The sequence below is a fragment of the Sciurus vulgaris genome, assembly GCF_902686455.1.
Source record: "Sciurus vulgaris genome assembly, chromosome: 3".
Lineage (NCBI taxonomy): Eukaryota > Metazoa > Chordata > Mammalia > Rodentia > Sciuridae > Sciurus > Sciurus vulgaris.
In genome coordinates, this window is record NC_136463.1 from 11,750,822 (window position 1) to 11,773,545 (window position 22,724).

General features: G+C 47.1%; 2 protein-coding genes across 8 annotated transcripts in view; one reads left to right on the forward strand and one right to left on the reverse strand.

Annotated features, from left to right (window-relative positions):
• Positions 1–11,637, forward strand: part of WIPI1 (WD repeat domain, phosphoinositide interacting 1) — a 28,222-nt gene extending 16,585 nt beyond the window's left edge. Inside the window, exons 5-13 of the mRNA XM_079131994.1 lie at positions 49–146; positions 802–894; positions 1,778–1,848; positions 2,417–2,524; positions 6,282–6,446; positions 7,111–7,218; positions 7,869–7,987; positions 8,393–8,493; positions 11,399–11,637. Of these exons, the coding sequence (XP_078988120.1) occupies positions 49–146; positions 802–894; positions 1,778–1,848; positions 2,417–2,524; positions 6,282–6,446; positions 7,111–7,218; positions 7,869–7,987; positions 8,393–8,493; positions 11,399–11,446 (911 nt within the window). The 3' untranslated portion in view covers positions 11,447–11,637. The remainder of the gene's footprint in view (positions 1–48; positions 147–801; positions 895–1,777; positions 1,849–2,416; positions 2,525–6,281; positions 6,447–7,110; positions 7,219–7,868; positions 7,988–8,392; positions 8,494–11,398) is intronic.
• A 53-nt stretch (positions 11,638–11,690) lies between these two features.
• ARSG (arylsulfatase G) overlaps positions 11,691–22,724 on the reverse strand; it is a 121,301-nt gene continuing 110,267 nt past the window's right edge. For all 7 annotated transcript variants that reach the window (XM_079131986.1, XM_079131990.1, XM_079131985.1 and 4 more), the window contains one exon: positions 11,691–13,039. In XM_079131986.1, the coding sequence (XP_078988112.1) occupies positions 12,765–13,039 (275 nt within the window). In that variant the 3' untranslated portion in view covers positions 11,691–12,764. The remainder of the gene's footprint in view (positions 13,040–22,724) is intronic.

Here is a 22,724-nt window from a genome sequence, read left to right on the forward strand (position 1 = left end):
TCTTCCCCGTGGACACTGGCCTTTTATCTCCCATTTGCTCTTTGCCAGGTCTGTGTGCCCTCTCTATCAACCATTCCAATTCTTACCTGGCCTATCCTGGAAGCCTGACTACAGGCGAGATTGTGCTTTATGACGGAAACTCCCTGGTAAGTTGACAGTGGTCCCGGGCGCCCTGCCCACCTGCCTTGGCTGTGTGATGATATGGAATGAAACGAGGAGGCCCTGTCGCGTGGGCTGAGGAGTGGCGATGGAAGCAACCCTGGGGGTGGAGGAGAAAGCAATGATATCGGCCCAGGGCCTTGCCATCAGTCAGCAGCACCTGGAGGCCACGCAGAACATCTGCAGTAGAATGGAATTGCTTGCCAGCTGGTGGCCGACTATCTGATTGGATGGGTCACACTGCATCGAGTCACCAAGTTGTGGCCTGAAACAGCCTACTGCTGTTCTGCGTTTCCTGCCGTCTGGTCTCTGAGGCTTCATAGAGCAGGGCAGGATTGCTGGGGGAAGTCCCTGAAGAGGCATACAGGGACAGCCCATGACAGCATCCTAGCACCAGGCACAGCTGTGATCTATCCTCCAAGAGCAAGAGAAGGGATAGACATGGAGACATGGGGTAGCCTTTGAAACCAGGTCTCCACATACTGGGAAAGCACATACAGCTCATATGTAAAACTTTGGGTGGAAAGAGAGGAGACAGAGGAAGCCTGGCAAGTGAGGGAGAAGGAAGAAGAAGGAGAGGGAGATGGAATTCATCTTCCTTCCTCCCCAGCATCAATATGGGTTTCTCCTTTACGCCAACAGAAAACAGTCTGTACCATCGCTGCCCATGAGGGGACACTGGCTGCCATCACCTTCAACTCCTCAGGCTCCAAACTAGCAAGCGCATCTGAGAAAGTAAGTATACACCCAGCATCTCCTCCCATCAGGGGTTCACTGAGCAGCTCCTGAGATGCCCAAAGATCTGGTGCAACAAGAACTGGTGAAGTGAAGGCCAGCAGGTCTCAGGGTCTGCTCAAAATTTGTTTCAAAGTGAGAATTTGTAGTCCCTGCATGTTGTAGTTTTTTAATGCAATTGCTGATTCAGTCAGTCAAAGGCTCACATTAGGGCTGGGGTTGTGGCTCGGTGGTAGGGCACTTGCCTAGCTTATCTGAGGCACTGGGTTTGATTCTCAATACCACATATGAATAAATGAACAAAATAAAGGCCCATCAACATCTAAAAATATATTTATTAAAACAAGACCCACATTTTACAAGATACAAGACACTTGGCACAGTCTTGCAGCCTCACTGAGAAACGTGCATGCGTGTCATCCATAGGTACAGATAGATGCTGCATTTCATAAACAGTATAAATGTAGCTTCTCTAGTTAGCTGGAAAGATTGATCTCTTCTGCCTGGAATAATCAGGGGAGGTGATCCAGTTGAATTTCAAATGCCATGCAAAGCATGTGTATTTTGATAAGCAGAGACAGAATATTCCGGGAAGCAAGAGCAGTTCAGGAAACACACGCGCGCGCAGGCGTGAGCGCGTACACACATACGTGCAGCCTTAGTCTGGGGTGGGGAGGGGAAGGGAAACCAAGAGTGTTTAAAACATGTTCCAAAAATTGCTTCTTTGGCACATGCACAAATTTAAATGCCTCTATGCTCAACATTTTGTGCTTCCTCCTCAGAGACACATGTTCAAAACCAATAAAAGAAATCACTCTATAAAGAGGCGTCTCTGCGTGAAGCCATGGACAGTTAGGACATGTCCACCTGCCTTCTTTTCCAGGGCACAGTCATCCGGGTGTTCTCTGTACCTGACGGACAGAAGCTCTACGAGTTCCGGAGAGGGATGAAAAGGTGTGTGTTCAGTGTCAAACCATTTTAAAGTCCCCACAGAAGTCCTGCGGTGGCCGGCGGCAGCTGTCTAGGGAAAGGCCAGAGGTGGCCCTGCGGCCTCCTCCCACCTAGAGGAGGTATTACTGTACTTTCTCAGGTAATTAACTCCAGGGCGCCACTTGGGGCTTAGTAAAACCAAAAGCAGAGCAGCTCTTTGAACACAGGAGTTCAGCCCTGTGACCCCTTTCCTGCTGGGTGGTCAGCCCAGGAGAAACGAGAGCCAGGGTGTCACAATCCAAAAATAAGTCCCCACGCCCTTCATGAAGATAAGGGGTGATGTAAAGTGTGGGTGTGTGAGATCTTGTTTGCAGCCGATGGGTGACTGAGCATGGCTGGGAGGCATGCAAGGTGTCAGGAGGAAGGGCCACGCCCCCTTCCTCACACCTGGGACCCTTTGCGTACCTTGCTGGCACTGATTTCTGCACAGGAACAGCACCGCCCTGAAGCTCCTTCTCTCATAAGGCTGATCTGGGAACTGTGAGGTGAGGGCCTCGTTTTTCTGGCTCACTGCCTGTGTTGCTGTTCCTAGGTACGTGACAATCAGCTCCCTGGTTTTCAGCATGGACTCACAGTTCCTGTGCGCCTCCAGCAACACGGAGACCGTGCACATCTTCAAGCTGGAGCACCTCACCACCAGGCAAGTGCAGGAGAAAGGAGGCAGGCCCTGCGACCTCTGCCAGCGTGGGAGATTTCTCCTGAGTGCTATACACTTGGCTTTGTCTTCCCCAAATTGGCAGAGTATATATTACCAAAATTTTTGTGGCATGATGCACAAAAGCTCAAAATCTGGGGCCATGCTGCTGAGATCACACCCCAGCTCAGCTCCTTATGAGCAGTGATACCCTGGAAGGTCATTAGTCTTTCTGTATTTCAGTTTCCTCATCTGTAGAACAGACAGAGTGATAGTATACACATCTTAGACTTGCAACAAAGACAGCCCGAGTGTGTCGTTATAAAGCATTTAGCAGAAAGTAAGCCTGGCAGACAGTAAGCACCAATGAGTGCTAACCAGGGATGCTGTGGATATATCTATTGCCACCACATGAGTCTTGGCAAACACTCCTAGTGTCCCTGAGTGACAGGAGTGGAGTGAGGTTTGGTCATAAAGTATGAATCACAGTGTAGCCAATGGTGTGTGTATTAGTTTCCTACTGTTGCAGTAACAAATTAGCCCAAACATAATGGCTTCAAATGACACACATCTATCATCTCTCAGTTCTGGAGATCAAAAGCCCAGAACAGCATGGCTGGATCCTCTGCTCAGGGTTTCTCAAGGACAAAATGGAGGTGTCTTCATGCCAGCTGTGTTCTCATCAGGAGCTTGGAGGCTTCTCCCGAGCTCGTTCCCGTCACTGGCAAGAACGCAGGTCCTTGAGGAGGTGGCATGGGGTCTCCACTTCCTTGCTGCTCCTTAGGTAGCCTTCAAACCAGCAACATCCTGTCAGTTCCTTCTCATACCCTGGACTGTCCCACTTGCCCTCTGCCTTCCTTTTCTGCCACCAGTCAGGAAAAGTGTTCTGCTGTTAAGGACATACATGTGATTACAGCAAGCCCACCTGGGCAGTCACCTGGGCCACATAACAGCACAGCTCAGAGCTGATCTCATCACATCACAGGTTCTGGGGACCAGGACGTGGAGTCTTGGGGCCCTTCCTGGAAACCTGCCCACCGTGGTGTGCGTGTCCATTTACAGCTGCTGGGCACCTGCTGGGTGTGCTGCCGGGTTCCCTTCTGGAGCTGCCTCTCCTGGGACGAGGTGGAGAATCCCTCTCTCCCAGGCATCGCCCATGCAGTCACTTGGCCCGTCCTCCCCCAGTGTGCCCCAGGCACCGATCCTGGCAGCACAGAACGTGGCTCCTGCCCTTCTTCAGGCTCAGGCACCTCCTGTGTCTTGACACCTCTTTTTGGTATCACTTTAGGGAACTGAAACATGGAGTGTTAGTGATTTGTTTTTTCTTTTGCTCACATTCTGAAAGCAGGTGGCAGGGTTAGCAATGATAATGACACGTGTACATCCATCGGGCTGTGCAGTTCACAGAGCACCCCCCCTTCCTCTCTCAGTCCACAGTATTTCTGGAAGGCAGCAGGATAGGAGGATGGGAACTGAGGTTTCAGAGTCCCACTCGAAGCCGGCTGTCTGCAGGTCCAGATCCACAGCAAGGACTACCCTTCACCCCCCACCCGGCTTCTGAGTGGGAATTGCCGAGACACGGCCAGTGGGCATCCCGAGTACATGTTCTGGGTGGGATTCACACTGTGCCTACAGGGGCCTCTTCTGTGGTTGGAAGCTCTCCTCTAATTGATAGACCTTCCATGAGAGAAGACTTTTTCTCCCTAGTTAGAATGAGGTGGTGCCCGGCCTCCTTCACGTATGTGTTCGTGTACCATGGTGTGAGGTGATGCTGGCCGCTGTCATGAATGTATGGGTGTGTGGCAGCATGATATGGTCCTGGTTCTCTATCCCTCTGAAACTCCGTGCCTGGGTGCCAGCAAGCACGTCGCCAAGTGCGGCAGTCTCCCATCGAGCTTCTGCCTCTCCTCCGGGGAGAGCGATGCTTGTAAAGCCTCTTCCCTGGCAACCCCACCCCCTCAGTGCTGGCAACAGCGAGTCTGCCGCTTCCCATCCTCTCCAGAGCCCTCTAACCTGTCCCTCTGGGGACATAGCCAAAGCTTGGTTTGCCCTGGGCTTCTTACTCTGCACACTCCCCCGAGGTTGTATCTGTTTTCTAGACTTTTCTGTCACTTTCCAGACAACCTCTTAGCCCTGGTCTCTCCTGGAGCTTCCGTTCACCACTACTGTAGTCAGCCGGTCCCCGGAGGAGGCCCATGGTGAAGATGCTCTCACCCCGAGGCTCCCCAGGTGACCAAGTGCCCCCACCCACTGCTCCCTCCTAGTGCCCTGGGCCTGGGGCTGGGGCTTAGGACAGGAAACTCACTGCCCTCTCCCAAACTCTTCTGCTTCTGTCAGTGACTGCAGGTGACCAGGGGCCTTCCAGTCCTTCTGGGTGCTTCCTCAGCCTGTCTGTGAAGTGTTCTGTGTCCTGAATGACGTGCCTCTTCAGTCCTGCCTCGCTGGCTCCTGTCCTTACCTGTGTCTCTAACTTCATTAAGCTCATATTTGGTCGTGTTCTTTCCAGTCACTTTTGACCACTCCATCCTGCATATTCCTGCTGCATTAATTTTCTGAAAATGTCCCTCCTCCTCAGAAACCTTCACTCCTTATATTCTGAAGTTCCCAGCTTCCTTCCTGCCCACAGAGCCCAGCGACCACCACCCAGAACCTCCCCAAGCCTTGAGCCTGAGAGACACCGTCTTACAACACTGCACTTGTCACATGGCAAGCTGCGTGTGGCTCCTCTAGTCCTCCCAGCAGGCCTAGCAGGAGGGGCTCTGAAACACAGGAACAGGGCCCAGGACCCTCGCCCACCTCTGCTCCTCTGTGGCCCTGGAGGAGCTCTTGCCTGTACCACTGATGTGGCCCCACACAATTGTTCCTTCAGGTGGCTTTCTTTCCACACATCTGTGTTGCGTCCCTGCTATGCACACGGGGTCTGGTTTATTCCTCCTCGTACATCCCACCCTGGAACACAGGGCTCTTGGCCATGGGTGCTGGTGTGTCTAGAGCATCTCTTTCAGTTGAGAACATCAAGGCCCAGAGGGGTTTGTCCAAAGTCCACCTAGCCAGTTGGTAGCCTGAGAAATGAGCCCACGGGGCTTCCGCAAAAGTTTCCACCCAGGATCTTGTCCCACAGGTGAGTGGCATCATAGCAAGGGACTGCATACAGCAGGCCTGGTCCTTGACTTGCCACCCACCGTGAGGAGCATACCAATGGAGTAGTCACCCCCTTTGTCCGGTAGAGGCCCTGGGATGAAGTTCGAAGACTACAGGGGACCTACCTGGCCCCTTTGAGTTCTCTGGGCATTAAGAATGCTGGGTCCCAGGGGCTCCCGGGCTTTAACCAGACGTGCCCAAAGCCTCTCACCTGGAAGCTCGCCTCCCACTCAGTCTGGCTCGGGAGGTTTCACGCCGAGATCTGTCTGTTCTTCCCTGAGCCCAGTTCATTTTATGGGGTCCACATATCGATTCCGTCTCGTTCTCTACCCTTGCCCTCTTCTGGAAATCTAGGAATCCTCTGATACAATCTTTTAATGTAAGAAAGCAGTAGCATTGGGAACCTTTTAACAGCTTTACAATGGCTCTTCTGAAGGACAAACAGGTCCCTGATGCTGTTTTGTAATTGCCAGAATAATGTGTCCTGTGGGCAGAACACTGTGCTAAGAGACAGCTTCTGCCTGCTGCAGTAAGGGCAGCTAAGAACACGGGGCGTGCAGATGACTGGACAGACGCCAGCACCGGCAGCCCAGTCCCATCCTTGCCTCTGATTGTTCCCCAGTCGCCCAGAAGAACCTTCCACCTGGAGTGGCTACATGGGAAAGATGTTCATGGCTGCTACCAACTACCTCCCTGCCCAGGTGTCAGACATGATGAACCAGGACAGGGCTTTTGCCACCGGACGCTTGAACTTCTCAGGGCAGAGGAATATCTGCACCCTCTCCACGTATGTACCGTGCCAGCCACCCTACACCAACACAGCTGTATGAATGCTCTTGCCCAATGCACAGAACCCCCAGAGGTAGAAGAGAAAGGTGGCCCGGAGGAAGGGTGAGCTCAGCTGAGCCGCTGCCGTTCCTCTCTGGATTTAACATGGCCAGCAGGAAGCTGGCCTTCTGGTCATAATGACACTGTCTTAAAAACAATCCCTATTTTTGTGTAATTAGGGAAAAAGCCTCAAGTCCCAGGGTCCAGATTCCAACACCCAGGGGCTGACAGGTGTCTTATTTAAGAAGTTTAAGGGAGTTTATTAAATGTCATAAGCCTAACCAGCTAAGAGGGTGAGCGGACAGCACACTTGTCCTGCCCATCCTGTACAGGCTGAGAGACGTCTGGGTAGGCCAGCGTGTTCGCTGGCAGTCGCTTTTCACAGGGCGACAGTGCCAACACACCTCGTTCTGCCTCAGCCACACAATTATGTTCAAAGACCAGAAATAATCCTGCAAGTAGGTGATGAGCAGAATGCCAGGGAATGGCCCAAAGCCCAGACCCTGGCCCAGCAGGCGCAGGAGCTTGATGGCAGGGGAAAAGCGTGGACGCTAGTGGCCAGCTGGGGCCAGGGTTGGGCACCAGGCCCCTGCTCTCACGGTTCGTGTGTCCCTCGCCCTTAGGATCCAGAAACTGCCAAGGCTGCTGGTCGCATCTTCCAGCGGACACCTTTACATCTACAACCTGGATCCTCAGGATGGGGGAGAGTGTGTCTTGATCAAGACCCACAGGTAAAGACTCCGGCTTTAGAAGCAGGTGTCCCAGAGCTGCTGCGGGAGAGCCGTCAGTGCGCGGCAACAAGGGCCAGCTCCAGCGCCCTTGCTCCCCTTCCTGCCTCACCAGCAGTCTCGGGGGCTTGCCTGCTCTGGTCAGGCTCGGTCAGGTGTCTTGCGCGTGCCCTCCTGCCCCGCACGGTGCCAGGACAGGTAACACTCAAGCTGGGATGTCTCCGTGCGCCGCTTGTCCTCCTAGCTGCCCCCATGGGTATCCAGCGGTGCTCACAGCATTGACCTGGAAAGTTCTCTAAACTTCTGTGGCAAGTGGAGGCTGACCTCTTGTCTTGCTGCAGGCAGGACACTTTGAGCTGCTGCCACTCCTTCATCTCTGCCCCGCCTATGTTAGCACGTCTCGGCGTCCCTGCCTGGAAGGGCAGAGGGCCAATCTCTGCCTATTAAATATAAGGGAAGGGGGTCACTTTGCACATGACTGACCCCTGGCAAGTTTGGACCACTCGAGTTCATACTGACCTAGCAGCGTGCTGGCAGGTCTAGAATCTACACCCAGTAGCCAAGCGCAAACCTCCCGTGCCTTTCCTTTTGAAGGTGTCCCAGATACGTGGTGATTTCTCTTATTCCTCCTCCCCCTTAATTGCTGCACGCAGCTTGCTTGGCTCAGGATCAACGGAAGAGAACAAAGAAAACGACCTCAGACCTTCCTTACCTCAGACGTACGCAGCAACGGTAGCCAGACCCAGCTCGTCTTCCACCTCCACTGTGCCAGGTGAGCGGACGTGGGGCCACCTTGTCCCTCGGCCCTCTGGGATGGAGGCTGCCCCTCCGCGGGGTATTCCTGGTGGCTGTGGCCTGGTACCAGCCTTCAACCCCAGGGCTCTAGCCTTCACAGGCTCCACCTGGGGTTCATTTTCTTAACAAGCAGCATCAGTCCTTGTCTCTTGGAGAATTCCAGAGAGGTGGAGTTTCAGGCTTTGGAGGGGGAAGGGTGGGTGGGAGCTGCCCACCTCTCAGAGGCTCAGACACTAACAGGTGGGGACTGGCGTCCATCTTGAGCTGCGCCTGCAGTCGGAGGCAAAGACGTCTCCAGGGTTTCCTGATGGTTCTTAATTCTGAGCTCCTGCCCCCGGGTCACACAGCAAGAACTGACCATGTGGCTTGTTTCGTTTCTCAGGATATTCTGAGGACGGCGGGGCACTCCGTGGAGAGGTTATTCCGGAACATGAGTTTGCGACGGGACCAGTGTGTCTTGATGATGAGCATGAATTTCCGCCTGTGAGCACTAGGAACCCTTGAGAGAGCCGCTCTGTCTGTCACAGGGAGCTTTGCCTCTGAGAGGGGGCAGAGTGCCTTTCCCTGCTTTCCAGTCCCTAACAACTAATCCTCCTCTCTGAAATTCAGAGGGCCCCAGAATGTCACCCTGTGTGCCTCAGACCCTGCGGACCAGCCGTTGGGTGTCGTGCTCAAGCCCCACAGCCTTAGGATAACCAAGTACTAACCTGGGGTGTTTGGGCTGCTCATTACATTCAGAGGCCTCCGCTCCTTTCCTTTGCTTCTGTACGCTGACTTTTCTGCTCACTAGGTAGGAACCTCTGCCTGTGGGAATTTTCCTAAGGCTGCCAGGGTTGCATCTGCAGAATGCTGCCTTTCCACTGTTGGAGGTAGTGAGCTAACGGGGCCTGGGTGTGTTTGGGACTCTGAGCTGGCCACAGGGAGCTGACCTGCTCCCAGCCTCCAGGCTGAAGCTGGGATGTGGGAGCTCACCTGAGCACCCTTAGCAGGGCTTCCCAGCACCTTGCTCCAGCTGTTCTGCAAGTGAGGTTCCCCCAGGGCTGGCTGAGCCCTGGGCTTGGTTTCTTCCAACATCTGCATCTGGAGAAAAGATTCTCTCCCTGGGGGGTTCCCGGGGCCTCCTTGGCCGCTGCTGCTTCAAACTTCTATTTGGAGCAACACAGACCCCTCTTACAAGCTTCTGTTAGAAAACCACCAAGAGGGGCAAACCGAAATCCTTTCGAATGGCAGCAGTATGGGGCCAAGACTTGGACAGCCAACTCTTTAACCAGAGAGGAATGGCCATGTGGGCTGACAGGGCCTGGGTGTGGTGCGCCCTCTCCTGATCCTTGTTTTGTGTCGGGTGAGATCCATTTGTTAGAGTGGCATGCAGGTCGGGCTTCTTTCTTCCCCAGATCCGTGGGACAACCCCTTAAGCCTATGTGGCCGCTTCCCACCCCCCCAAAAAAAAACCTTGTATGGGCTATTTGTGCACAACTGGGGGACATCTGTGACTTCCCACGTTGGCTCTGTGGACTGCAGTTTACATTTCTGGCTTTTAATAGGCAGGTTGCCAAATACGTTGCCAGCCAGCGATATTTTTATTTTAGTGGTGGACAGGAGTGTGCTTAAAAACACTAATTATAAATTTTAAAACATCTGTTGGTTTCCTGCCCAAGAGTTGCTGCCTGAGCCCATTGTTTTGCCTCTGAGTTTCCATGACACCAAGGAGCTCTAAAGGGAGTTTCTCTGTCTCCTTAAGAATTGGTTATTTACCTGAAGTTGTGCCTTCTGGGAACCAGAGCACTCTAGGTCAGACGCGGTGGGGACAAATGTGACCACCCTACTCCGTCAAGGTTTAGAGCGTCCAGACACTCACTGGGTTCCACTGCAGTAATTTTGTAATATGTGAATGCTATTTAAAAAAAAAAAAAAAAAAAGTACTAGATTATTAGATTCTTAATTGTAATCAGCAAACCTTGCAGTCTCTTATGTTTAGAGATTTAGGGTATTAGGCGACTGGCATTTAGGAGGTAGTCTGTTACAACCTGTGTGAAATAATAGGTACCCTGTGTGCATCTGGGGTTAAGGAAAAGAATTAGAGATGCTTACTTTAAAAATAGTACTCGGGCTGGGGATATAGCTCAGTTGGTAGAGCGCTTGCCTCACATGCACAAGGCCCTGGGTTCAATCCCCAGCACCACAAAACAAAAAAAAACAACTAGTACTCAAACTTGTCACCAGGCCTGTTCACATGTACACTGCCAGGAAGCTGGGAACAAGCCAGTTGTCCTGCTTCCTTCTTACGAACTAAATGAGTGAGAGTTGGTTTAAACTGCATGAAGAATCTTTATTAATGCAAGGGAGAGGCTTCCTGCCTGCAGGAGTGCTGGACGCTGAATGAGGTCCCAGGGAATATGCGTGCAGGGCAGGCGTGAGGCACTATGGTGGCCACCAGAGCCAGCCTGTCCTTTAGCCTGCAGGTAGATGGCGGGGAGGGGCCGGTGCGCCCCCTGAGGTACAGGATCAGCAGCTGGCAGCCATCACTTTCTTGCTGCAGGAGGACCAGGGGCATGGACACTACTGGGATGCTGCCCAGCCTGGTGCATCTCAGTCATGCCCATAGGAGCAGAAACGTTCAACCAGAGATTCTAGAAATCCTCCCTCTGCCTTTATCCTTGCCTGGCCTATTGCAAATATTTGTCCAGAATCCACCTCCTCATTCGTTTTCCTAATAAGCTTCTGAGACTGCAAAAGGATCCTGGAGTCTCAGCTTGATGAGAATCACGTCTCTTCCAGAGAGGAACACAGGCTGGCCAGGGGAATCTGCATCAGGGCTCCCTGGGCCTCGGCCTTAAGAACATGGGTCATCACTAGTGATCTTTGTAAAATATACTGGCGATGCCCTGCATATCCTTACTCCTCTTTGCTTACTTTGCTCTGAGAACAACGGAGGAAAAGTGAATTGATCATTTCTGGCAGCTTAGGGAGAGGCTGTCTTCTAGAGGGTGAGCAACCTCTCTTTCAGTAACAGGCCAGTGTTCAACTCTGCGCATTTTGGGAGACAGCCTTAACCTCGTGAGCAAGACTAAGGCATTTGGGACCAAGGCTATATACTGACTTTTCTATAGTGACTTAGCACTCTGTGTTTACAAGATGAGCCTTTTGCTAAAGTAGACACATGCTCGCATGCACACATTTTATACACAGTCAGCATTTCAGAATCTGTGCCACACACTCATAAGATATGGTGTACGAGTGAGGGTCAAACTGTGGTCAGGTGGAAGAGCTCTGCAGTGCCCAGCCTCCCTTGTGAGCCCCCCTGGCACAGCCTGCCATGTGGGTGACCCAGCCTGCCCGCCAGCCTCTTCCTGGGAAGAATAAGGACATTCTGTTTTGATTTCGGTAGATAATCTTGTGCCGTGGAAGTCAGAAGGGCAAAACGAAGCAGTCATGACCAGATGCGCACCTCAGAGATCAGGACATCCCTGTCAGGTGGTTTGGAGAGAACCAGGAAGGTGGAAGAATGGAGTGCGATTGTGTGAGCAGAAAGGGCACAGGAGCCTGGGTGCCGCACTGCCTAAGCCACAGGACACGGCTACGCCTCCCCGAGCCCCTCGGCCTGGCTGCCTGTGGGCTTGGGGGACACTGCATCCATACCACTCTGTTTAAAATACCTTCAAACCACAGTGTAAATGTTAGCTAACCATATTGGTATATAACAGGAATTTTATATTAAAAAGGGCATCCTTTTTAAATGTATGCTGTGTAAAAAAATGTACTTACAGGAAAATCTCTTTGAATTGTATTTCTTGTTTCTTGTATATTACATACATGTAGAGAGATACTATTTTAGCCAGGCAAAGTATTTTTGCAGTGATTGGAATAAATCATTTATTACCTTCGAGTCCCATTTAGGACACTAATAATAAAATCATGGCAAAGCATGTTTGAGTTTTCTTAAACTTTATTCTTGGGGGCTTCAGGGTTCAGGAAGAACTCCTAAAATCTTTAGAGTACAATCATTTGACCTTTAAAGAGGGAAAAGGAGGAAGGGTCATGGGCTTAGCCATCAACTCTTGTGCTCCGAGACCTGGAAGGAGCCTGACTTCGTCTAGTCCAGGTCCTGCTTCTTGAAGCATCCCATGGAGCTCGCAGGCACCCCCAGACCTACTGAGCCAGAATCTGCATTTGCACAAGATCCCAGGTGATTTGTATGTTTATTATACATGGAATAGCTGGGGTGCAGCTCAGTGGTAGACTACTTGCCTGGCACGCATGAGGCCCTGGGTTCGATCCCCAGCACCACAAAAGAAAAATACATAAAGATGGAGAAGGTCTGCACTTACTGGTTGGAATCAGTCAATGCTAAAATGAAGAGGAAACTAAAACACACCAGGTCTCTGCTCTGTGTCGGGTAACACACGAGGCATTTTCAGGAACTGCCTTACTTAACCTTCAAAATCAACTTGCAAGTGAGGTTAAATAAGTGCCCAAGTTCAGAACCTGGGGCTTGAACCTGTGCCCGACTCTGAAGCCAGGGAGCATTCCGCTGCGCCATGCTCACTGCCCCCAGCCAGCTCAGCTCAGCTGTGTCTCTCAAGATGGCAGGGAGAAGGGACAGTATGCAAAGCGGGGGGTGCCCAGTGGTGGCCCCCAGACAAAACTCGGAGACTTGTTTTTACAGCATATGTTGGTAAAGAAGGCAAAGCAAGTTTGAAAGTGAACCTGCCCATCTGATTTCTGGTCATCCCTCCAGTGGAAAAACTGGCCTGTTACTCGGTTTGGCAGCGGCAGGCGACTTGGTAGGGGTTACAACAGGGAATTACTGAAGGATCCTGTGTGTAGTCGGCTCTGGAGACGTTGTCATTGGCAATGTCTTGAAAGATGTCTGCAAGGACCTTCCTGACCTTGGGCAGCACGGCCTGGTACTCGGCACCCCCTCTTTGTAGAGGAACGCCTTCCGCAACGTCGTCTTGGAGATCAAAAATGAGAGGGAGCCGGTGTTGCTGCTCAGGCCCGGTACTTCCATCACAAGCTCTGGCTCCACCTACAGAAAGGATGACCACACGGACCACATCAGACTGGACCACGGCTCAGAGTCGAGGAGACCCGGGACTGATTACAAATGGAACATACCAGCACTTGACACTCAAATGATGGTCTCCCTGTCAAAGAGATTGCCATGAGAATCTATTCTCCCCTTCCAGTGATGACCCTGTCAGGCACAGTGATCTGGAGATCTCCTGGGAGCCAGTAGAACATTCCTGCAAAGATCTTTCATCTCTGCCCTTGCAGGGTAAATCTGATTCCTTTGAAAACTGATTTCTCGAATACTGATTGGTGAATCAGATGGAAGGCAAGGTGAGTGAATTCACTTTGGGTTGAAATGCAGTTCTTACACGGATTAGAATCTGGCTGCTCAGTCAGTCCCAAAAGAGGGGTGACGAGAACATTTGGAGGGACAGCAGTATCCTCGGCTCTTAATGATTTCAGTGACACCCCTCCCCTCTGTCTCTGTAAAAGGGAGTTAAGGTATTTGGCAGAAATAAACATAATTGAACAAATAAAAGTAAGTAGGAAAGAGATTCAAAAATATACTCTGGCAGGGCGCGGTGGCACATGCCTATGATCCCAGCAGCTCGGGAGGCTGAGGCAAGAGGATCGTAAGCTCAAAGCCAGCCTCAGCAACTTAACAAGACTGTCTCAAATTAAAAAAATAAATAAAAAGGGCTGGGGATGTGGGTCGGTGGTAAAAGTGCCCCTGGGTTAAATCCCCAGTACAACCCTGACCAAAAAAAAAAAATATAGAGAGAGTATATATATATATGTATATATATATATATATATGCATATATATGCATATATATGTATATATATATATATGCATATATATATGCAGTCTGCCTCTGAGCATCTTAGTATCTTAGTATCCAAACATTATCACTCTTTGGAAATTAAAAATTCCCAAAGACATTATCAACTTCTTAGGAAAAGCTGAACTTTTTCTGACCTTTGGGTCTCAGAAATCTTCCAGGGGCTCCTCCTCTAAAAGGCCCTGCATCATGGACTGAGCAATCACATTCTTTTTTTCTTTTTTTTTTTTTTCTTTTGGTACCAGGAATTGAACCCAGGGGTGCTTAACCACTGAGCAACATCCCCAACCTTTTTTGATTTTATTTAAAGACAGGGCCTTGCTAAGTTGCTGAGGCTGGCTTTGAACTCACGGTCCTCCTGCCTCAGCCACCCGAGCCTCTGGGATTACAGGCGTGCACCACTGAGCCCAGCTGCCCAGTTACATTCTTAATCAAAAAAAAAAAAAAAAAAAAAAATACAACTGTGTGATTAGGATGGTCCTGATGTGGCTTGTCACTTTGAGACTAGAGCTTGATGCTCAAGGACAATTCAGCAGAAGTAAATCTAAGAGGCCAAGGCCATGCTACCTGAGGATGCAGTTTTCTGGTCCAGTCTGGCCAGAAGTAAAATTTGAAATATTGAGAAGAATCAATAGAGTGCATAACCTCAAAGGAGCTCTCCATTAGTGGTTTCCCTCCCACAATCAAGACACAGGTTGTTTACAGAGATCAGGGGTTACCACCCCTGCCAGAGTTTGGAGAAGCATTTGACAGTATTCTTCATTACCCATAAGGGGCACGTGAGGTGACATGAGCTTTGGCAACTGAACAAGCAAAAGTTGAGACTGACTCCTCTTGTAAAACTCAACTAATTCCATTTGAAGGAATAACAGTTTGTCTAGAACTACCCTCTTCTAGATAAAATAGTAAATTCTAGGCAATGCACTTAAAAAAAAAATTTAAGACAATAGAAAATAACCAAGACAGGCAGAAACTGGAAGAGAGTCAACATCTGAAAGAAAGAAGCGACCCTGGCTTGGATCTGTTTCAGTTTTCTCCTGGGGACATTTCCCAGTCGGTAGCCTGAAGCTGCTAGAAACGGAGACCAAAGCTGAGGCCTCCCTAGTTGGAGGTGTCAGAGTTAGGACCTCCACGGAAGATGAATATGGATTGGAGAGAACCCTGGGAGGAGGCAGCCATAAAGGTGAAGCTGCCAAATCTACACAGATCTCCTTCGAATCCTTGGCTGACCCCTGACCTGCACATGCCCAGGACAGAGATTCCAGCAACAGCCAGAAGACCAAAATAGCTCGGGAGGCAGTCTGACGCCACCTGCTACAGGGAAGGGTGTAGAGCAAGGTTCCACTAACTCAGAAAAGCCCCAGGAGCGCCTCCTTTGTCCCACCAAAGTCCCAAGCACTTGAGGCGAGGAGCAGAGATGAAGGACACGATCTGGAAGACCAGTGTTAACACCCTAACACCAAGCCTCCGGAAACTCAAGAGGGCCAGCTGCTAACTGACCGCCTGTGGGAGCAAATCAGCCCTCGCAGCAGGAAGCAGAATCTCCACCGCGCGCCTTCGACAGCATCCAGCTTACAATTGTTAAAAACTGTGACATAAGTCGCCACCGGCTTCCACCCTGCCACCTAAGTAATTTGGAAACCGCCACTCCAGCCTAACAAGTAAAAAGCTGACCAAACCAAAAAATCCAACAACTCTGCTAGATCTGTCTGAGAAGAGGGGTCACCGGGCAAAACCACTGCCCCCAAAGTGGACAGACAGACGGACAGACAGAATCACCACTTACCAGAGCAGAGCCCTCCAGGGGCACCAGAGTGGGAAAACCCAAACTGGAACGGACATATCCCTGGAGGCTCTGGGTAGACAAGTCTAGGAGCCAGGCCACCGAGGACTCTCACGTCACTTTCCTTCTTGGCAGTGCTGGGGATGGTACCCAGGGCTGCTCCCAGTGGGCCACACCCCTGCCTGGACCCCTGCACGTGTGTGAGCTATACCTCCAGGAACTCAGCCAGGTTCTCACAGGAACTATTACAGAAAAATCCCCCCAGGCTTCCAGGAGAAGGAGGAGAAACGCAAGAATTGTTAAGAGCATTCTGTTCATCCTCACGTAGCCTGCACTCAGGAGAAACTTTCACCAGTACCTAAATTATTGGATTTTTTTTTTTTTTTTAAAGAGCCTAAAAAAACCTAAGGAAAGGGAAACACCCAACCCCATCCTGTTCCACCTGAGTCAGAGGAAGGCTAAGAGGTACTTGTGAGGCTCATGGTCAGAGGCACAGGCTTTCCAAAAGACAGGGCCCTAATCACAGAACAAGGAACACTTCCTCTCTCCCCACTTCTTAACCACCACGGTACTGAAGGCATATCCACCGAGGTTTCTTTTATCTGGTATGTCAGTCCAGTATCAAGAGAAAAAAAAAATCACTGCCCAGCACAGTGGCACATGCCTACAATCCCAGCTACCTAGAAGGTCAAGGCAGGAAGAAGGCAAGTTGGAGGTCAGCTCGGGCAACTTAGTGAGACCCTGTCTCAAAATAAACAAAAAAACAAAAAAAATTTTTTTTTTTTTTTGACACGAGGGGTTGAACCCACAACCCCTGATCCACATCCCAGCCCTTTTTATTTTTTTTTATTTTGAGACAGGGTCTCACTAAATTGCTTACGGCATGCTGAGTTGCTGAGGCTGACTTCACACTTGCAATCCTCCTGCCTCAGCCTCCAAAGTTGCTGGGATTGTGAGCATGCACCACCATGCTCAGTTCAATTTTTTTAAAAAAAAGGGCAGGGAATATAATTCAGTGGTAGAGTGTTTACCTGGCACATGTGAGGCAGTGGGTTCAATCCCCAGTACCAGAATCATAAAGCAAGCATCAAAACCTGAGTCAGATAAGGCAGGATGGTTGGAATTATCAGGCTGAGAATTTAAAACAAATGACTAATATGCAAAAGGCTCTAACAGACAAAGTAGACAGCCTACAGAAACAGGTAATGTAAGCAGGGAGATGGAAATTCTAAGAAAGATTAAAAATAAAAGTTAGTGATCAAAATGTTCTAGCAGAAATGAATACTTTTGATGGGCTCAGGAGTAGACTGGATATAATGCAGGAAAGACTCTCTCAGTTTGGGGATGTTTCAACAGAAACTTCCAAAACTGAAAAGCAAAGTGAATGAAAAGCTACAAGCAGAACAAGATACCCAAGCACTGTGGAAAAACTACAGAGTGTAACATACACATGATGGAAATACCGGAAGAGAAAAGAAGACAAAGGAACAGAAGAAACATTTGAAGCAATCATGACAGAATTTCCTCAAGCTAATGTCAGACACTAACCATGAATCCAGGAAAGTCAGAGGATAGCAGGCAGTTTTAAAGGGGCTGGGAGGAAACTATACCTATACCTAGGGTATAATATTCAAATTGCAGGACTGAGGTGTAGCTCAGCAGTAGAGAACTTGCTTAGCACTTGCAAGCCCTGCATTTGATCCAGCATCAAAGGGGGAAATTTTTTTTTTTTAAATCTTGAAAGAGGCTATGGTGGGGATCAAAGAAAAGAATTACACTAAAGAAAAAATTATGAAAATTTCAACTTCTCAGAAACCATGCAAGAAAGAAGAGAGTGAAAGGAAATAAAGTTTTAACAGAAGAAAATTACCAACCTAGAATTCTGTACCCTATAAAATTCCTTCAAAAGTAAAAGAAAAATCAGAGACTTTGTCAGGCAAACAAAATTTGAGGAAATGTTTTATGGGTAGACTGGTCTTGCAAGAAGTGTCACAAGAAGTTCTGTGGAATGACAGGAAATTGTGTAACTCAGAAACTAACATCCACATAAACTGAGAGCACAGGAGTAGCAGTAAGTGAAGGTAAAATTTAAAACTCCTATTTTTCTCCTGGATATTTCCCCAAAATTGGAATATCAACTATGTACCTGATTATGTTTGCTTAGGTACACACACGTGCTTATGTATGCTTATGCTTACATAAAATGATGGACAGCACGGCCAAGAGGGAAAAGGAGGAAGGAACTGTGACTGTTTTATTATACGGGACTCGCAATGCCTTTGAAGTAGTGTAATGTTATTTGACAGTGGATTCGAATTAGTTACAACTGTATATTACAAACTTTAGGGTAACCACTAAGACAGACTTTTTAAAAAGTATGACTGACATAAGAAAGCAAATGGAATCATTACAAATACTGTTAAAACCACAAAAGGTAGAAAAGAAGTGGAATATAAGAATAAGGAAAAAGAATAGGGCAACAAATAACATTAACAAATATGGTAGGTGTTGATACAACTGGATCAAAAATCGCTTTACACATCGATGGTCTCCATGCACTGACTAAAAGACAGAGGTTGTCAGAGCGGATCCAAATATAAACCCAAATGCATGTTGTCTATAGGAAACCTGCTTTGGATAGAAAGACACATAGGTAACAGTTAATGGTGGTGGGAAGATATACCATGCCACCACTAATCAAAAGAAAGCGGGAAGAGCTCTGTTGACTTCAGGAAAAGAGGAGTTCAGAGTGAGGAGGGTTGGCAGGGATGAAGAGGAGCATCAAATAACGATAAAGCTGTCAGTTCTCCAAGAAGACAGAACAACCCTTAACGTGCAGAGCATTCAAAATACAAGAGGCAGAAACTGATAAAACCACAAAGGAAAAATAGATGGGCCCATTGTTAGAGCTGGAGACTTTAACAGCCCTTCACCAGACATGGACGGATCTAAGGCTGGGGTTGTGGCTCAGTGGAAGAGCACTTGTTAGCATGTATGAGGCACTGGGTTCAATCCTCAGCACCACATATAAATCAATAAAAAACAAATGTCCATCAACAACTAAATAAAAAAATATTAAAAAGAAATGGATGGATCTAGCAGGCAGAAAATCAGTCAATAAAGACAGTTGAATTCAACTATACCATCAACCCCATTGGATATAATGAAAATCCACAAATTAGTTCAACAACAAGAAAACACACATTATTCCCGAGCGTGTGTGAAACACTCAGCCAGTGCAATACTGTGTCTCTTAAACATCCTGCAAAGCTAATATGTTAGAGACTTAGTCTCAGTCTGTAGTGCCACCAGTGCTGGGGTCCTCTGGGAGATTTGAGGTCATGGGGGCCATGCTCTTGAGGGGCATTATGGGATGCCTCTCTCTTGTCCTTTCCCTCTCTTTTTGCCTCCTGGCTACCACAAAGTGAGTAGTCGTACACTCCCACAATGGTGTTCTGCCTTACCACAGGTCCAAAGTAATAAGGCCAACCAATCACGGAGTGAAACCTGAAACTGAATCAAGATAAATCTTTTCCCTTTTTAAGTTTATTATCTCAGGCATTTTGTTACAGTAATGGAAAGCTGACTAACATACCAATATAAGCTGTATTCTGGGCCAGAATACACACCTCAACAATTTAAAAGAATAGAAATCATACATTGTCTATCTTCAGATCACAAGGAAATTGAATTGGAAGTCAATAACAGGAAGGTATGAAATCCCAAAATATTTGAAGATTAAATAACAAACTTCTAAATAACACTTGAGTCAAAGGACAAGTCTCATGAGAAATTTTAAAGTATCTGTCACTAAGTGAAAAATGAAAAAAAAATATGAAAATTTGTAGGATGTGATGAAAGAAGTGCTAACAGAGAAGTTTTTAATTTTAAATGGATATATGAAAAAGAAAAAAGACCTAAAAATCATTAACATAAGCTTCTACATTAGGAAACTAGAACATGGGGAAATTAATTCCAAAGTAAGCAGAAGAAAAGAAAAAAAAATAAAAATTTAAACAGAAATCAATGAAACCAAAAACAAGAAATGAATAGAAAAAAATCAAGAAAAGTCAGAGAACTGATTTTATTAAGACATTAATAAAATCTCTTTCATTAACATTTTCTAACAACTTTCGAGCCAGGCTAAGAAAAAAAGACACAAATTATATCAGAAATGAAAAAGATGACATCAGTACAGATCCCACAGACATTGAAGGGACAATAAAGAAATGTTGTAGAAAACTCTTGTGCACATAAGTGTGATAAGCTTGACAGAACAGACCAAGTCCATTGTCTGCTGGTTCCACTGTCTCTGGGCCCACGGTGAGGCTGAACATGGTGGAGGGGAAGAGCAGAGCAAAGCTTCTCATCTCACGGTGGCAGGAAAGCAAAGAGAGAGGGAGGAAAGGGCGGGGGACAGACATACCCTTCTCAGGCATGCCTCAGTCACCCACTTCCTCCAACTGGGGCCCCCCTCACAATAGCACCACCTACTGGGGACGCAGCCGTCAACACAAGAGCCTTTGGGGAACATTCCAGATCCAAAACATATGGATGAATTCTACCAAATATCTAAGGAAGAAATAATACCAATTCTCTACAATCTCTTCCAGAAGATAGAAGCAGAGGATGGAGGGTGGATGTTGACTTATTCTAGTCTATAAGGCCAACATTAACCTAACACCAAATCTACACAAAGACATAACAAAAGAAAACTACAGACCAATGTCTCTTACGTACATAGATGAAAATATCCTCAGCAAAATAATAGCGATTGAATCGATCAATGTATTTTTTTAAAGTACACACCACAACCAAGTGGGATTTATCCCAAGTACACACAGCTGGTTCAATATTAAAAATCAGTTCATTGAATCCATTAGCTCAACGGCTAATGAAGAAAAATGACATTATCAAGCCAATAGATAAAAAAAAAAAAAAAAAAAACCCAGCCAGGCTTGGAGGGTAGCACTAAGCAACTCACAGATTCTGTCTCTAAATAAAATACAAAATAGGGCTGGGGATGTGACTAAGGGGTTGAGGGCCCCTGAGTTCAATTACTGGTACCAAAAAAAAAAAAAAGAAAAAAAAAAGAAAAAAAACATTTGACAAGATCTAATACTCATTTAAAAAAAAAAAAACTCTCAGCAAAAAACTTGATAAAAATCATATGCAAAAACCCTACAGCTAACATACTTTATAGTCAAAACCTAGAAGCTTTATTGCTAAGATCAGGACTAAGCAAAGACATTGTTTCTTATTGCTCCTTGATCAACATTATACTAAAAGTTTTGTTTGATACAGTAAGAGGAAAAGGGAAATAAAAGGCATGCTGATTGGGAAGGAAGAAATAAAACTGTCTTTATCCACAGGTGACATAATTGTCTACATATATAATCAGAAAGAAGCAACCCTCCCAAATCCCAGAGCTAAGAAGAGATTACATCAGGGTTATAGGACACAAGGTTAATATCCAGGAGGTGATCTCTTTCCTACATATATAGTCAATGAAGAGGTAGAATTTGACATTAAAAACAATACCATTTACATTAGCATCTCCCCCAAAATAAAATACCTAGGTATAAATCTAACAAGATATCTATAAGATCTACTTGAGGAAAATTATAAAGCTCTAATAAGAGAAATCAAGCTAAGTAAACAAAGAGTCCACATTAACGGACAAGAAGACTCAGTCTGGTCAAGATGTCAGCTCTTCCCCACTTGCTGTACGTATTCAGTGCTATCCCAACAAAAATCTTGGCAGTTTGTTTTGTGGATATTGACAGATTGATTCTAGAGGTCACATGGAGAGGCAAAAGATTCAGAATAGCCAACACAACATTGAAGGAGAAGAAAAATGTCAGAGGGCTACCTGACTTGAAAATGTACCAGAAAGCTACAATAAACATGACATGTGGTATTGGTGAAAGAAAAGAAAAATTGGTCAATGGACTAGAATAGAACCCTTAAATAGATCCACATAAGGCAGTTAACTGATCTTTGACAAGGAACCAACACAGTCCAATGGATTTTTTTTTCTTGGTAATAGGAATTAAATCAAAGGGGCTTGAGCACTGAGCAATATTCCCAGTCCTTTTTATTTTTAATTATGAGACAGAGTCTTGCTAAGTTGTTTAGGGCCTTGCTATGTTGTTGAGGCTGGCCTCAAGCTTTTATTCTCCTGCCTCAGCCTCCTGAGCCACTAGGATTACAGGCACGTACCATCATGCCTGGCTAAGTTATTCTTTTCTTTCAATAGATGGTTTTAGACCAAGAGGACATCCATAAAAAAAAAAAAAAAAAAAAAAGAAAGAAAGAAAGAAAAAGAAAAAAAATCCAGACACAGACTCTACATCTCACACATACAGAACACTACCCAACAACAACATACACATTCTTCCCCAGTGCACCTAGCGCATTTTCCAGAATAGACACTATGTTAGGCTAAAAATTAAGTCTCAATAGGCCTAAAGCCATGGATATCATACAAAGTATCATCACTAACCACAGTGAGATAAAATTACAAGTCAATAACAGAAGCAAAACTCAAACAAATCATAGGATTGTGTAAATTCAACCACACATTCTTTTTTTCTTTTTCTTTTTGGTGTTGGAGATTGAACCTAGGGATGCTTTATCACTGGGCTACAACCCAGTCCTTTTTTATTTTTTATTTTCAGAAAGGGTCTTGCTAAGTTGCTGAGGCTGGCCTCAAACTTGTAGTCCTCCTGTCTCAGCCTCCAAAATTGCTGGGATTACAGTGTGCAGCACCATGCTCAGCTTAAACAATACATTCTTAACAAATAAAATAAGTCACAAGGGAAATACTTAGAAAATACTTAGCATTGAATAAATAAAAATAAAACCCACCAAAACTTATGAAACACAGCAAAAGCAGTGCTAAGAGGAAAATTTGTAGGTAGAAATACTTATATTTAAAAAGAAAGAAAGTAAAGATAAAAAACCTGGGTGCAGCATCCTGAGCCTACTCAGGAGGTTGAGACAGGGGGATGGATTAAGCCTAGAAGTTCAAGGTCAACCTGGACAACACAGTGAAACCCCATCTCAAAAATAAA